Source organism: Cynocephalus volans, chromosome 1, assembly GCF_027409185.1.
Source record: "Cynocephalus volans isolate mCynVol1 chromosome 1, mCynVol1.pri, whole genome shotgun sequence".
Lineage (NCBI taxonomy): Eukaryota > Metazoa > Chordata > Mammalia > Dermoptera > Cynocephalidae > Cynocephalus > Cynocephalus volans.
The window spans coordinates 76032565-76048779 of NC_084460.1; the positions used below are offsets into that span (position 1 = coordinate 76032565).

General features: G+C 34.2%; 1 protein-coding gene across 2 annotated transcripts in view; it reads left to right on the forward strand.

Moving 5' to 3' along the window:
- Nucleotides 1-16215, forward strand: part of RNF13 (ring finger protein 13) — a 152497-nt gene that overhangs the window by 34512 nt on the left and 101770 nt on the right. Inside the window, exon 1 of one of the 2 annotated variants that reach the window (XM_063076812.1) lies at nucleotides 4701-4775. The exons of the other annotated variant lie outside the window; for it this stretch is intronic. Within the exon in view, the coding sequence (XP_062932882.1) occupies nucleotides 4761-4775 (15 nt within the window). The 5' untranslated portion in view covers nucleotides 4701-4760. Of the gene's footprint in view, nucleotides 1-4700; nucleotides 4776-16215 lie in introns of those variants that run through there. 2 annotated transcript variants of the gene reach the window in all.

A 16215-nucleotide genomic window follows, 5' to 3' on the forward strand; every position in this document is an offset into this window, starting at 1 on the left:
CCCTTCCCTTCCTTGCTGAGGGGAACTACATTCAAGTGTTACTGTTTTGTCACATCCTTGTGAAGACTTGGTATTGTCAGAATTAAATTTTTGCCAATCTAATGGACGTAAAATGTATTTTATTGTTTTTACTTGGTATTTCTTTTATTGTTTTTACTTGCTCAATATCACTCATAAGAGTGATATTGAGCATCTTTTTATAGGTTACCTTTTTATAGGGTGTCTTTTTATAGGGTGGTCTCATCCTTGGTCAAGCAGGTTTCTTCTTTTTGATTTGTCTTCGTTTTCTTTTTTTGCCCATTTTTCTATTGGTTTGTTAGTTTTAAAAATATTGATTTGTAGGAATCAAGACACTAATCCTTTAGTTATATGCCTTATAAATATTTTCTGCTTCTTGCTTTTTAACTTTTAAGTTGCCTTTTGTAATGCCTAAATTTAATTACTACTATTTCTTTTTTTGTTTGTTTGTTTTGTTTTGACAGCTGGCTGGTATGAAGATCTAAACCCTTCACCTTGGTGTTATAACACCCCACTCTAACCAACTGAGCTAACTGGCCAGGCCTCTAAATTTAATTTTAATGCAGATACCCTTTTTGACATATTGCATTTTCTGTGTCTTCATTAATCTTTTCCTACCCTGAGGTACTGAAGTACTTTGTTCTGTTTTCTCAAAAAATGGGTAAAGATTCCCTTTCCCCCACCCCCACCTGCATGGTTAGGAGGTCTTTAATCTACCCAGAATTATTTTATTGTATGGTATAAGATAATACTCTACTTTTACTTTTTTCAAATGGATAACCAACTATTAAAGAATCATTATGGAGTAGCCAAGACTTTACATGTAGATTTGTAATGCTAGCAAGGCTTCTTGCTAGACTCTGTTATCAGTATAGTTGGAATAATTTAGTTACACATGAGGACCAGTCTCAGGAAGATCAAGCTTTTCCAGGTTTCTTGTTTCTCTTCTTTTAAGAAGTGCCTTGACAGGTAAAGAAGATAATGATGATTATTAAAAAATTGAAAACAAGCTTTAGCTCTGATAAGGAAGCCTTGATTAAGTAAGCCCAGCATTAGAAAACCTGAGTATAACTATCAGTGGCAAATCTTGTTTTCAGCAACATACTTTTTGGGCTTGATTTACCGTGATCCTTGTATATAGTGTTTTTGTAATCTGGTACTCAGGGTATATTCTTTTTGTTGAAGAGGAAGAAGATACAGGAGGTGAAGATCATGGGATGCTGATTTGTCCTTGACCATATCATTCTTAAAATCCAGAATAAAGGTACAAATAAGAGTTCCTTATATGATGTATGATTTATTTCCCCTCATCATTATTCATTAAATTAGTGTCCCATATAATTACCCGTTAATTTTCCACAAACTAGACTAGTTCTTTGAAAATTAATTTACCAATTAATTTTAAGATTCTTTTTTTGTTGTTGTTGTTTTTGGTGTTTGGCCAGTACAGAAATCGAATCCTGGACCTTGGTGTTATCAGCACCACACACTGTAACCAACTGAGCTAACTGGACAATTTTAAGATTCTTATTATAAGAAATGATTTTGTTTAATACAAAGTCTTGAGATTAGAAGAGTTTTTTGTTTGTTTTTCTAGTGAAGGAAAATGCAAACATTGCAAAGGAGTGTGGTTGTTTGGTTCCTTTTTGTTTTGTTTCTTTGTAGAGAAGTTGCTCTATACCAGCTACTCAATTTTCTCTCCAGAACACTTATACAATTTTGTGATGTGAAAAAGCCTTGGTTAAGGTTCAGTGTGCTGGACTTCCTCATCCTGAGGAACTGTTTGTTTTTTCTTTTTTTAAAAAATTTAATTTAGTGTAATTAATTAATTAATTAATTTTCATTTCCCATTTCTTTCTTTTTTTAAAAATTTTACTTCTCAAAATACATTGTAGTTGATTTTCATGCCCCTTTACCAATTCCTCTCCACACACCCCCCATCATATCTGTTCACTTGACTTAAACAGTTCAAGGAATTTTTGTGGTTATTCTGTCTTCTCCCCCCTCCCTTATTTGTTTGTGTGTTTAATTATTTATTTATTTTTTAGTTCCCACAAATAAGTGAGAACATGTGGTATTTCTCTTTCTGTGCCTGACTTGTTTCTTTTAATGTAAGTTTCTCTAAGTCCATACATGTTGTTGCGAATGGTAGTATTTCGTTCCTTTTTATAGCAGAGTAGTGTTCAATTGTGTAGATATACCACAGTTTCCTTATCCACTCATCAGATGATGGACAGTTGGGCTGGTTCCAGCTCTTGGCTGTTGTAAATAGAGCTACAATAAATATTAGAGTACAGGTATCCCTTCGGCATGATGATTTCCATTCCTCTGGGTATATTCCCAGCAGTGCAATCGCTGGATCAATCTGTAATTGTTTGAGGAACCTCCATATCATTTTCCATAAAAGTTGCACCATTTTGTAGCCCCACCAACAGTGTATGAGAGTTTTTTTTTCTCCGCAACCTCTTCAGCACTTATCATTCTCAGTCTTTTTTGAGGAACTGTGAACTGTCACAGCATCACCTTGAATTTGTAGACTAAAACAAAGGTCAGAGTTCCTTTTTTCAAAGGATAAGTAAAGAAATAGGACTGTCAAAATGAGGAATAAAAGCACCTGGTTATACATAAAATAGGAATTTTAAGATCTAAAGACATTTTCAAATGCATGAAATTAGGGGGTATAAAAAGAATACTTTTGTAGTGAATTTTGAGCTTCTAAAATAAACCTTTGCTGTTAATTTCAAAGGTAATGTTTGCTTATTTATTTATTAAACAAAGCAGGGACTACAGTATTTCATTTGATGTAGAAAATAATGAATTATTTCATCATGGCAAATTATCACTTCGAGAAGTGAGGAAGTGGAGAAAGAGTCAGGAAGAAGGCCTGAGAGGGAGCATCTGTGTATGTCCATTTTATGTGGAATTCCCCAAAGTCAACTTTGGTCCCTTCCCTTTGTTCCATAGTTTGGGCTCTAGGCTCTTCTATCCTTGGACTCACCCACTTTGCTGTATTTAAGTCTCTTACCACCTTGGAAGTCAAAGGAGTATCAGATGTTTGGTTTCATAAATCAACACACACCCCCCACTTTCCCATTTCATTACTTGGCATCTTTGTTGTTCACTTAGTAGTTTTCATTAGATTTTCTTTCTGGCTTTCTCAATTTCATATGGTGAGAGGAATTTTTTATGTCCATGCAAAATATTTTTCTGATGATAAGAGTGATATATACCCACCATAAAAATTAAGATGATATAGACATTTATAAAGAAGAATATGAAAATCACACATAAGTCAACAACCAAGAGATTATAGTGGTAGACATTTGGGAACAACTGTGTGAATTTATATAGATACATTCATGCTTTCATTTTTTGCATTTATATGTGCTATTTTGCAACTTTTAAAAATGTGGCAATATCATGGCATATCCAGTATCACGGATGTCTTTCCATGTAAAAATATGTTTATGTCATCATTCAAAATTTTGCAATTTATTACAGTACTTAAATTACTCTGTAATGTAATCAATTCTGTGTCATTGAGCAGTTAGATTGCTTTTATTTTTTTAAAAATTGTTAAATACTTCAAACACAGAATACAATAAGGGAATAACAGAACATCTTATTTACCTGGTACCTAGATGTTAATATTTTATCATTTTTTAAAAGAAGAAATAGAATATTACAGATACCATTGAAACATTCCATTTTTTTTGTTTGTTTGTTTGTTTGTTTTTTTGTTTTGGTGGCTAGCCAGAACCAAAATATAGGGGATCTGAACCCTTGACCTTGGTGTTATAACACTGCACTCTAACCAACAGAGCTAATCGTCTAGCCCTGAAACATTGTTTTTATCCTTCCAAATTCCATTCCCTTATCTCTCTCCTCATAGATGATCATTATCATGAAATTTATGAATATCTTTCCCATTTATGTTATAAAACTTTTTTTTTTTTTTAACCACGTATACATCTATAAACATTATCATGCTTGCTTTTACATTTTTCTTGGTCTGGTTTTTAAACTTGCTTTTTTCATCCAGCTCTATATTTAAAACTTATATGTGTTGTTACATAGTCATTCATTTTAACTTTTGCATACTACTTCATCTATGATACGCTGATTTATTTTTTTATTCTTTCCATTAGTAGATGTTAGTTTTTTGCTATTTTTTTGCAGTAGGTATTCTTAAAAATGTCTTCTTGTGTATGTTATAACTAGATGCCAATCTGTACTCATCAGATTAGTAAAAATAAAGAGTCTACCAATATCAACAGCTGGAAAGAATATGGGAAACCAGGTATTCTTATATACTGTTTGTATATGAGAGTATCAAGTCACTTTGGAGAGTTTGGTAATCTTGCCCTTCTTCTGTAAGTGATAATTTGCTGTAATTAAATAATTCATTATTTTCTGTATTTAACGTCTTCCCTGTTTCATTTAATAAATGAATGACTATCACTTCTTAAATTAACAGAAAAATGAATGCCAGTGCCAACACCCTTTTTAGGTGTTCTAATTGTTCTCACTACTTTTATTTGTTTACCTGTACTGTTTCTTCTTGCCAGGTGCCATTCTCTTTGAATACTGAAGAAATTTCTGTAGCTAGGATCTGGCCATTCCCATCAGTAATTTTAAGTTCTGACTTCTTTATCAGATTGTTAACCAAATTGTATATACAACTTTAGTTAACCGGATTGTGTTCAACTATAAACTGAGTTATTAATGAAGACAAATTGCAAATGGCAAATGCTGTGGTAAGTAATGAAGGATTGAAGTTCTGTATGTTTTTTGTTTTTGTTTTGTTTTTTAGAAAACAGTATGTTTTTGGTTTCATTACCAAAGAATTCCTTTTGGTCACAATTCACTTTTGTTTTCAAAACTGAGAGAGAATTTCTCTGCTGCCTCTTAAGTTTTCATGGATTTACTTTCTGTGTTTTTCAGAACTCTTTTACTATCAAAGATTTTGTTAAGAATTCTGCAATTGATGAACACATTTAAAGTTTTGTTTTAGAGGATTTGTCAAGTACTACAGCATATAAATTATGCATAAATATTCCTTACTGCGTTTTATTGATTATGTGGCAGTTTAGAAGGTGATGGTAGAGGAGATGTATTGCCAGTGTAAGGACAATCCACTTTGAATTCTTCTTGTGTTTAGAAAAACTATCTTATTTGGTGTAGGAAATCCTACAAGTGTACCACACTCTTTTGAGCTTCTAGTTTTTAACACTGTTGGGTCAGTGTTTAGATTGGAATGGCAGTGTTTGGATTTTCTCTTAATAATGATGCCGATGTGGTCATGATAATAGTGTGATATGTATAACAGATTAAATAAAAGGCATTGTCCTCCAGAGGGCGCAGTCATTTTGTTTTCTGTAATGTCAAGGTATAACCATTGAGTGAAGCATTACCCATGTGTGCTGAGTGAGAAACATATCACAGGTGGCCTTTTCTTCATAGGGCTTGAATACTGTGTGATAAAAATCTTGACAATTAAGTAAAAGTAAACTCAAGGCTACAGTCTTTAAATTTTTACCAATTACGTTGTTAAGAATGAAACTTGAAAGCAGCAAGACAAAAGCAATGTCAACCAGATCTTTTATGGTTTCTCTTTATTTAAACCTTTCTACATCAATTTCAGTAAAAGAAGAAACTATTGCTCTTATTTCTTAGCTTTATCCTGGACACCATTTTTTGCTTTTTCCTTTTAATGGCAGAGTTATTTATTTCTTGAATATGTATATACCTAAGAGTGCAATTGCTGGATCATATGATAACTCTGTGTTTAACCTTTTAAAGAACTGCCGGACTGTTTTCCAAGGTGTCTGTACCATTTTAAGTTCTAACCAGCTATGTTTGAGAGTTATAGTTTTTCCATGTGCTTGGCAAGACTTGTTTTTTTTTTTATCTCATTTTGGTTTTTTGGGTGGGTGGGGGCTGCTGGCTGGTATGGGATCTGAACCTTTGACCTTGGTGTTACAATACTGTGCTATAGCCCACTTAGGTAACCTGCCAGCTTAATCTGTCTTTTTTGATTATGGCATCCTAGTAGGTGTGAAGTGGTATCTCATTGTGGGTTTGATTTACATTTCCTTAATGATTAGTGATGTTGAGCATCTTTTCATGTGCTTGTTGGTCATTTGTGTGTCTTCTTTGAAGAAGTGTCTATTCAGATCCTGAGCTTATTTTTAAGTTGGGTTATATGAGTTTTTGTTACTGAATTATAAGATTTCTTTACGTATTCTGGATACAAGTCCTTCATCAGATACATGATTTGCAAATATTTTATATTGTTTCCTGGGTTGTCCTTTCATTATTTTGATATTGTCCTTTGTAGCACAAAAGTTTTAAATTTTGATTGTCTAGTCTATTATTTCTCTTGTTTATGTTTTGGGTGCCATAGCTAAGAAACAAGTGCCTGATCCAGATTCACAAAGATTTATGCTTATGTTTTCTTCTATGATTTTTATTGTCTTAGTTCTTAGATTTAGATCTTTAATCTATTTTGAGTTAATTTTTGTATATAGTATGAGGTGTGGTCCAACTTAATTCTTTTGCGCGTGGATATCCAGTTGTCTTACACCACTTGTTAAAAAAAACTATTTTTTTCCCATTGAATTTTCATAACACCCTTGTAAAGAAGTCTCGTGACCATAAATATGAAGGTTTACTTATGAAATCTGTATTCTACTCCATTACCTGTATGTGTATCTAAATGCCAGTACCATATTGTCTTGATTACTGCAGATATATACTAATATTTGAAATTTGGAGTGTGAATCCTCCAACCTTATTTTTTTTCAAGATTATTTTGGTTATTTTAGGCCCCTTGAATTTCCATTTACGTTTTGGGATTATGTTGTCAATTTTTGCAAAAAAAAATTTTTTTTTTAAAAAAAGGTTGTGTTGAAATTAGTTTAGGGAACGTTGCTATCTTAACAATATTACATCTTCTGATCTATGAACACAGAATATCTTTACATTTATTTAGGTTGTCTTTAATTTCTTTTTAAATAGTTTTGATGTTTTAGTGTACAAGTCTTGCACTTTTGTTAAGTTTATTCCTAGGTATTTTATTTTTTTGATACTATTGTAAATGGTATCACTTTCCTAATTTCATTTTTGGATTGTTCATTGCAAATATATAGAAATTCAATTGACTTTTGTGTATTGATCTTATATCCTGCATTCTTGCTGAATTTGTGTATTATTTCTAATCGTTTTTTAGTGGATTCCTTTGGATTTTCTATGTATAAGATCATGTCATCCGCAAACAGAGATAGTTTTACTTCTTCCTTTCCAGTCTGGATGCTTTTTCTTTTTTTCTTTCTTTTTCATTTTGGCCTAATTGCCCTGGCAAAACTGCCAGTACAGTTTTGAATAGAAGTGTTGAGCAGACATTCTTGCCTTGTTATTGATCTTTTCAGTCTGTCTTCATTGTGTATAATATTAGCTGTGGAATTTTTTTTTTTTTTTTTTGTAGATGCCCTTTACTAGGTTGAAAAAGTTTCCTTCAACTGGTAATTTTTTGAGTGTTTTTTAAAATTATAAAGGGGTGTTGAATTTCTCAAGTTTTTTTTTTTCTATGTTTATTAGGCTGATCATGTAATTTTTGCCTTTATTCTATTGATGTAGTGTATCACATTAATTAAATAATTTTTAATTGATAAACCAACCTTGCATTCTTGAAATAAATTCCACTTGGTAATGATGTATAATCCTTTTTATATATTGCTGGATTCAAATTTCTAGTATTTTCTTGAGGATTTTTCTCCTATATTCGTAAGGGAAATTGGTCCATAGTTTTCTTTTCTTGTGATATTAATGTTGGAGGTAGGTTATGGGGGACCTGATAGTCAGCCTCAACCCACCCAGTCCTCTTACACAATTCTTGACTCCTCCACAGGAAAGAATTCAAGGGCAGAGTCACAGTAGAAAGTGAGAACAAGTTTAATATAATAGATGAGAAATACAGGTTCCACAGAGGGAGTGCAGCGTAGCTGGGGAGACTGAGCAGGGCCCACACCAAGTTTAACACAAAAGCAGGAAACACATACTTAAAGTCAGTACAGAATGCAGGCTGGCTGAAGAGAGTGAGCAGCTGCTTGCTGAAAGTAAGTTTGATACAAAGTAAAGTGTACACACCTCAGCCAGCAAAGTGTAGGTTGCCTCAAGGAAAGTGAGCAATGACCTGGCCTTTTGCTGGGATTCAGCTTTTATAGTTTCTCTGTCTAATGAATATTCAATTAAGGGGATGGTTCCCAATTATGTAATATTAGTCTTGCACATGCTCAGTTGGTCTCTTCTTGGAGCATGTTCATTGGTCAAATCCCATCACATGCATCAGGCATATTCAAAAATATTCTGTGCTCTCTACTACCTCTAGTGGAAGGTCATTCAGAGGATAAACTCCACTTTACCGATCATGCCCAGCCATCAGGGTTACATAACCTCTCTCTACTGAGCATGCCCAACCATTGGATTTGCATAAGCCAGCCACTTGTGGTCTCATTTTCCCGAATTGGTGATGAAAATAGGTTTAACTGGCAACAGTAACTTTCCTTTAGGAGAGGACGTAGTGGAGGGGCCTGAGACCTCAGGGAATGGCTTGAAACCCAGAGGTATGTCCTGAAACCCGAGCCCAGGGAAACAGAGCATGTCCTATATCAGTATCCTTGCCTAATTTTGGTATTGTGGTAATACTGCCCTCATAGAATGAGTTAGGAAATGTTCTCTCCTCTTCATTTTTTTTGTGAGATTTTGTGGAAGATTTGTATTAATTCTTTTTAAAATATTTGTTAAAATATACAAGTGAAGCCATCTGGGCCTGGGCTTTTCATATCTCAAAGGTTGCTAGTAAAATCCCCTCTTTCATTCCTGATTTTATTAATTTGAATCTTCTCTTTCATTTTGTCTGTCCAGGTAAAGTTTGTCAGTTTTGTTGATTTTTTTCAAGGAACCAACTTCTGGTTTTATTATGTTCTCTATTTTCTTTTTTGCTTCTTTATTTTTTTATTGATAAACTATTAATAAAATGTTCATTTATTGTTTTTCTCTGTTTTATTAATGTTCAGTGTAATCTTTATTTCCTTACTTTTGCTTGCTGTAGATTTAATTTTTCCTTTCTTTTTTCAAGTATTGTAAGGTGGGAAGTTTAAGTTGTTGATTTGAGATCTTTCTTTTTCAATACTATATACACTTACAGCTATCAATTTCTATCTAGGCACTGTTTTATCTACACTCCATTAGTTTGGTAACTTGTGTTTTTATTTCATTTTAAAAAATATTTGTCAATTTTTCTTGTGCTGTTGAATTCAGTTTGCTAGTATTTTTTTGAGGATTTTTGCACTAGTAGCCATAATGGATATTCTTTTTGTAATATCTGTCTAACTTTGGTATCAGGGTAATTTTACCCCCTTAGAATGAGTTAGGAAGTGTTCCCTCCTTTTCAATTTTTTGAGAAGAGTTTGGAAGGATTGGTGTTAATTTAAATGTTTGGCAGAATCAGCAGTGAAGCCATCTGGTTCTGGGCTTTTCTTTCCTGGGAAGTTTTTGATTACTGATTCAATCTCCTTGCTAGTTATAAGACTATTTCGATTTTCTGTTTTCTCACAATTCAGTCTTAGTAGGTTGTGTGTTTCTATGAATTTGTCCATTTCATCTAGGTTACCCAATTTCTTGGCATATAATTGTTCACAGTATTCTTTCATAATCCTTTTTATTTTTATAAAATTGGTAATGTCTTCTCTTTCTTTTCTGATTTTAGTTATTTGAGTTTTCTCTTTTTTTCCTAGTTAGTCAAGCTAAATGTTTGTCAGTTTGTTAATTTTTTTGAAGAACCAATTCTTGGTTTTATTGATTTTTTTCCTCATATTTTTGTAGTCTCTATTTTATGTATCTCTTTCCCACAATTTATTACTTCCTTTTTTCTGCTAGCTTTGGGTTTAGTTTGTTGTTCTCATTGTAGTTCCTTAACGTGTAAAGTTAGGTTGTCAATTTGAGATGCTCTTTTTTAATGTAAGTGTTTATAGCTATACATTCCTTTCTGAGCACTGTGTTAGTTGTATCCCATACATTTTGGTGTACTGTGTTTTTATTTATATGAAGCATCTTCAGAAAGTTCGTGGAAAATATGTATTATGCATGGATTTCAATTTTTTCTTTGTACCAAAATAAACTTGTAGTTTTAGGCACTAAGAAGGATAAGACATCAGTTTGAAAAGAGCCCCTGTCAGAGCAATGTGAATTCTGCTAAAATTGAAGCAAGAACAAACATTGAGTTTATGTTGAAGCTTGGGTGGAAGAATGGTGAAATTATTGATGCTTTATGAAAAGTTTAAAGGGATAGTGTCCCAAAGAAATCAGCAGTTTACAAATGGACAACTTGTTTTAAGAAGAGATGAGAGGATGTTGGAGATGAAGCCCACAGCAGCATACCGTCCACATCAATTTGTAAGGAAAAAATTGATCTTGTTAATGCCCTAATTGAAAAGGACCAATGATTAACAGCATAAACAATAACCAACACCATAGACATCTCATTTGGTTCAGTATACACAATTCTGACTGAAAAATTAAAATTGAGCAAACTTCCTACTTGATGGGTTCCAAACCTGTTGCACCCAGATCACCTGCAAACAAGGATAGAGCTTTTAATGGAAATTTTAAACAAGTGGGATCAAGATCCTGAAGCATTTCTCTGTAGAATTGTAACAGGAGATGAAACATGACTTTACTACAAAAATCCTGAAGACAAAGCACAATCAAAACCATGGCTACCAAGTGATGGAAGTGGTCCAGTCAAAGCAAAAGCAGATATGGCCAGAAGCAAAGGTTACGGCAACAGTTTTTTGGTGTTCTCAAGGCATTTTGCTTGTTGACATCTGGAGGGACAAAGAATGATAACATCTGATTATTATGAGAGTGTTTGGAGAAAGCCAGACTTTTAGCTGAAAAGCTCCTGGGAAAGCTTCACCAGAGAGTCCTCTACCACGATGCTTCTGCTCATTTCTCTCATCAAACAAGGGCAATTTTGCAAGGGTTTCAATGGGAAATTATTAGGCATCCACCTTACAGTTCTGATTTGGCTCCTCCTGACTTCTTTTTGTTTCCTAATCTTAAAAAATCTTTAACGGGCACTGATTTTTCTTCAGTTAATAATATAAAAAAGACTGCATTGACATGGTTAGATTTCCTCAGTTCTTTAGGGATGGACTGAATGGCTGGTATCGTCACTTATAAAAGTGTCTTGAACTTGAAGGAACTTAAGTTGAGAACTTATGTGTATATTTTTTATCTTTTAGTTCCATTTTCCCATGAACTTTTTGAGTTTTTTTGTCTGAGGATATTTGTCTCAAGATGTTTTCTGGTTTCTTTATTAGTTCTTCTTTGACTGCTACAACGTTTTTGTAAATGCCCTTAATCTTGTATTTCTCTATACTCTGTTTCAAATAATGTCAGTTTCTTTGGGAAGAGCTTTGGAGTTCTTTGTTGTAACAGAGGTACTCTCCCAGTGGGCAGATTTTCTGAGCCACTGCTCTGTATTTGGCCCTATCCAAAATACAGCTTCATGGCCTTTTTTTTTGTCTTTCAGGAAAACTGCTTGTTCATTTGCCGTTTCCTGTGCTCACTCTTTCATTCCTATCTCCTTTTTTACTAGATTGTTGACCAGCATAAAAATATGTTTTTATTTTTCAGTGATACCTTGCTTTACACACAGTGTACTGGTTGGGGGTGTACCCTCTGGTCTTCTCTGTTTGCCTCTTCTATCACATAGAATCTTTGCCCTGCAAGTGAGCTGGGGTGAGGGTGATCAGAGCTCCAGTGTTGTTGGCCTTCTGCACTTGGATAGAAACTCTGCTTTGTGATTGAGGAAAAGGTGGAGGAAGGGAACTTCTGACCTCTTAGCCATATTCACCCAGAAATTTGGCATTTCCAATTTGGAACCAGAGGGAATGAGAAATGTTGGTGGTTTGCCCTTCCCATTGAGATACCATATCCGTTGGCTGGTAAGTGAGGAGAAGATAGTCCCTCCCCATCTTTTTTCTCATCTGTAATGGCGCTTTCATCTTACTGAGTTGTTCAAGGACCACAAACTTTCACTGTTCTTAACAGAGTTAGTAGATTTTCTTCATTCGCTGTGTGCTCGAGACAGTTTCCAGAGACATTAAATTGTTATTTAAAAAATAATTTTGACCAGTTATGGTGAAAATTAGTTATGGAAGTAGAGCACCTCCTTGTAATTTCTAAATTATTAAAGTACAGCTCACTCTAGGTCAAATTATAGTATCTTCTCAAGGTGTTGTTTTGTTTAATTGACCTACCAAATGTTGTTACATGTTTACAGATCCCCGCACAGTGCAGGCATGTACTCATATGTGCACTTTACTTCACCTATATAGGTTAAAGAAAGGTTATTGTGCTACATTATGATTTCTGGCCAGGTATACATATTTTTAAAGATACCATGAGGGTATAGTATCATTTTGGCTTCTGTTCTCCTTTAGCATAATTTCTTTTCAACTCAGTAACCTTTTTGTCTTGGTTTAACATACCAGTTGCTTCAATTGAATAGACTCCCCCAGTCCTTTGAAACAATCTGTTTGAGAATGAGGATATTCTTCCATAAACCTCCTCTTCTGTGCAGACACTGCTTCAATATCAAGGGGATTTCTAGCTTGAGATTTTTTATATATGACTTACCTTATAAAAATTGAGTGTATACCAACTATATCAAATATTGGGGAAGAATGTGCATTCAAAATGACTATTGCCTTCAATGGCATGAAAACAAATAATCTGATTAGAAAAATGGGCAAAGGATCTGAAGAGACATTTCTCAAAAGAAGAGTTGCCAGTGACCAACAGATAATGAAAAAATGCTCAACATTTCTAATTATCAGGGATATGCAAACTAAAACCAAAATGAGATATCACCTCACATGTGTTAGAATGACAATTATCAAAAATACAAATGACAACAAGTGTTGGCAAAGATCTGGAGGAAAGGGAACCCTTTGACATTGTTGGTAAGAATGTACGTTAGTATAGCCATTTTGGAAAATACCATGGAGGTTTCTCAAAAAAACTAAAAATAGAATTACTATATGATTCAGCACTCTCACTTCATTGTATATATCCAAAGGAATTTAAATCGGTATGTCGAAAAGATATCTGTACTCCTGTGTTCATTTCAGCATTATTCACAGTAGCCAAGATATGGAAAAAACCTAATTGTTCATCAGTAGATAAATGGATAAAGAATAGGTGGTACATAATACAATAGAATACTATACACCCTTAAAAAATAGAGAAATTCTGTCATTTGTGACAACATGGATGGAGCTGGAGGACATTATGCTAAGTGAAATAAGCCAGACACAGGAAGACAAATACTGTATCATTTTACTTATATGTGGAATTTAGAAAAGTTGATCTCCTAGAAACAGAGAGTAGAAGAGTGGTTATCAGAGACTGTGGGGGAGGAGGAGGTATGTGGAAAGAGAAGATGTTGATCCAAAAAACAAAAACTAAAACAAAAGCCTGAGACCAGAGGAATAAGTTTTAGTGATCTATTGCACTGCATGATGACTAAGTTAATAGTAATGTATTGAATATTTCAAAAGTCCTAAAAGATTAGATTTTTAATGTTCTCACCACAAAAAAGTTGGTGAGGTGATTGATATGTTAATTAGCTTGATTAAATCTTTCTACAATGTATACATAGATCAAAACATCACATTGTGGCTCATAAATACACACAATTATTATTTTTTTTTTGTCTTTTTCGTGACTGGTACTCAGCCAGGGAGTGCACCGGCCATTCCTATATAGGATCTGAACCCGCGGCGGGAGCGTCGCTGTCCTCCCAGCGCCGCACTCTCCCGAGTGTGCCACGGGCTCGGCCCCACACAATTATTTTTAATTAAAAATAAATTAATTAATTGATTGAAAATTTGTGGTAGTATTTTTTTTTAGGTTCTGTCTGAGCGATTTTATCAATACGAGAAGATCTAAGAGCTATGTTCACTGTTTATAAATCGATAAGTTAATAAATGTAAAACCAGGAAGGGGAATGATACATTAGAAGTATTCACAAGGAACAGGTACTTTATTTTACTCATTTCTGATGTAGTACAGTGTCTGGCGTAGAATGTAAATTTCTTGAGGTTATTGTGTTAATATAAATAATCTTTATTTAGCCCTTAGGTTGTGCCTGGAAGTGCCTGGCTTATATTAGGAGTTCAATAAATACTTGTTCAATGAGTGAGTGTTTCAGTAAAGTAAGGAATTAAAACTGCAATTAATGCTTCAGGTTGACCTGTTAGGGATAAGTTTTGAAGTAGGAAATGATCACAATGTCTGTAAATATGTTGAACAGTTTACTGTGTCTGTCATGTGTTAATTGGTGTTCTTTATTGATCACGAAAAGCTATTTAAGAACCTAGTAGCTTGACTTTTGCTCTCTTTAGTCACTGTTACGTCATCTGTTTTATGCTTGGCCTGAAAGGCTCTGTGGAGAAAAATTGATGATAAAAACCCCAACATCTTCAGGATTCATTTTGCTTTCTTAGGAGGTAGATTGGACATAAACCGGCCTCTTGTGCCCACCTTCACACCTTGATGACTAGCTCATCTTATTTTATCTGTCTTTTTTAGTAGTTGAGTAGGTCATATAGACCAGAAGCACAGAACTGCCAACAGATATTTAGCATCAAGATATAGCATAACTGGAACTACAACTACTAATGATTATTGTTTGCTCAGTGTGATTTTGTTCTGACCACTATTCCCAAGGCTTTTCTTCTCAAAATTGAACTAAATAATGCTTTTACAATAGGTACATTACTCATAACTTTTGGCATGTGTAATTATACAGTAGATACTAGGAGAATTTGCTTTGTAATGGAATTTGGAAATGAATCTTTGTATAAAGCAAGCACTCTTTTCCTCAGATCATCATATTACTATCTGTTAGTTGAAATAAAAGTATTGAAATTAACTAACAGTTATATTGACTGATTCTGTATATATAGAACTGATTTTGTGCTACCTATTTCTTTTTTGATAATTAACTTTTTTAGTGGCTTGAACTTTTTGTTTTGCAGATGTATTTGTTTAGCACAGATGCCATCATTATCATCATAAAGGAATATAGCATTAAAGAATAATCTTCAGTCTCACCAATCTCACCTCAATTGTTTTTTTTAGTTTGTTTTTTGGTGTGTGTGTTTATATTAAATTTGAATGACAATGTGTTTTGGAGAAAAGAAACATCATTTGAGTCAGCCCTAGGTTTGGCTGATAGCACAATTAGCTACCAGCTGAATGTTCTTAGGCAAGCTTAAGTTTCTTTTCTAAAACAAGGTTGATAAGCCTTTGTGATTTGTAATCCTGAGTTGTGAGTATACAGCTGTGTCTTCTGGAGACTTCAGTTTAGTTGTGTGGTAGTTAACTTCATAGTGTCAGATAACTTGGAACACCAATTCTCTGTAAGCCACATTGCAGACTTCTCTGCAGTGTAATGAAATATGCTGGTATCAGGAGAAAATAGGAAGGTATAAGAAGAGGAATAAATAGGGATAAACTAGAACATTAATAACTTTAATAAGCATGCATGAACCTTTACCTCAGATGTGATTATATTAGCACAATGCCAAAATTATTAGAGTGCCACAGTGACAATAGTGAAACCTGGAACTTAGTCTTGGTTTTAACCTTGTCCTTTGTGAAGATGAGTAACATGCTGCCATAGAACAATGTGAGCTTTGGGGCCAGAGCTACTGAGCTTCAAATTCTGATTCTGTCACTAGCAAGTTATTCAACTTCTTCAAGCCTGTCTACTCATCTTTATATATGTATAATAATACATATCCAAAAGACTAGCGTGAGGAAAGTGGCTATAATATATAATATCATTCTTTCTCATATTTTGGGTTTAGTTTCTGAAAGAAAGTGAGCTGAGATGCCGGGTACTGTTCAAGCTTTATTAAAGGAAGAAAATATGCTAGGCAGTGCTCAAAGTGGCAGGCAGCCTGGGGCTGCCCTGAAAATGGGGGACAGCAGCTAACATAGGGCAATGGGAGCTTATTTTGGCATGTTGGCACCAAGAGCTGGGTGATGTAATTCCAGGGTGGGGATTGAGTTAGGTCACGGAGAGTTCTGCGCATGTGGAAATGCCTAAAGTTTCATTTT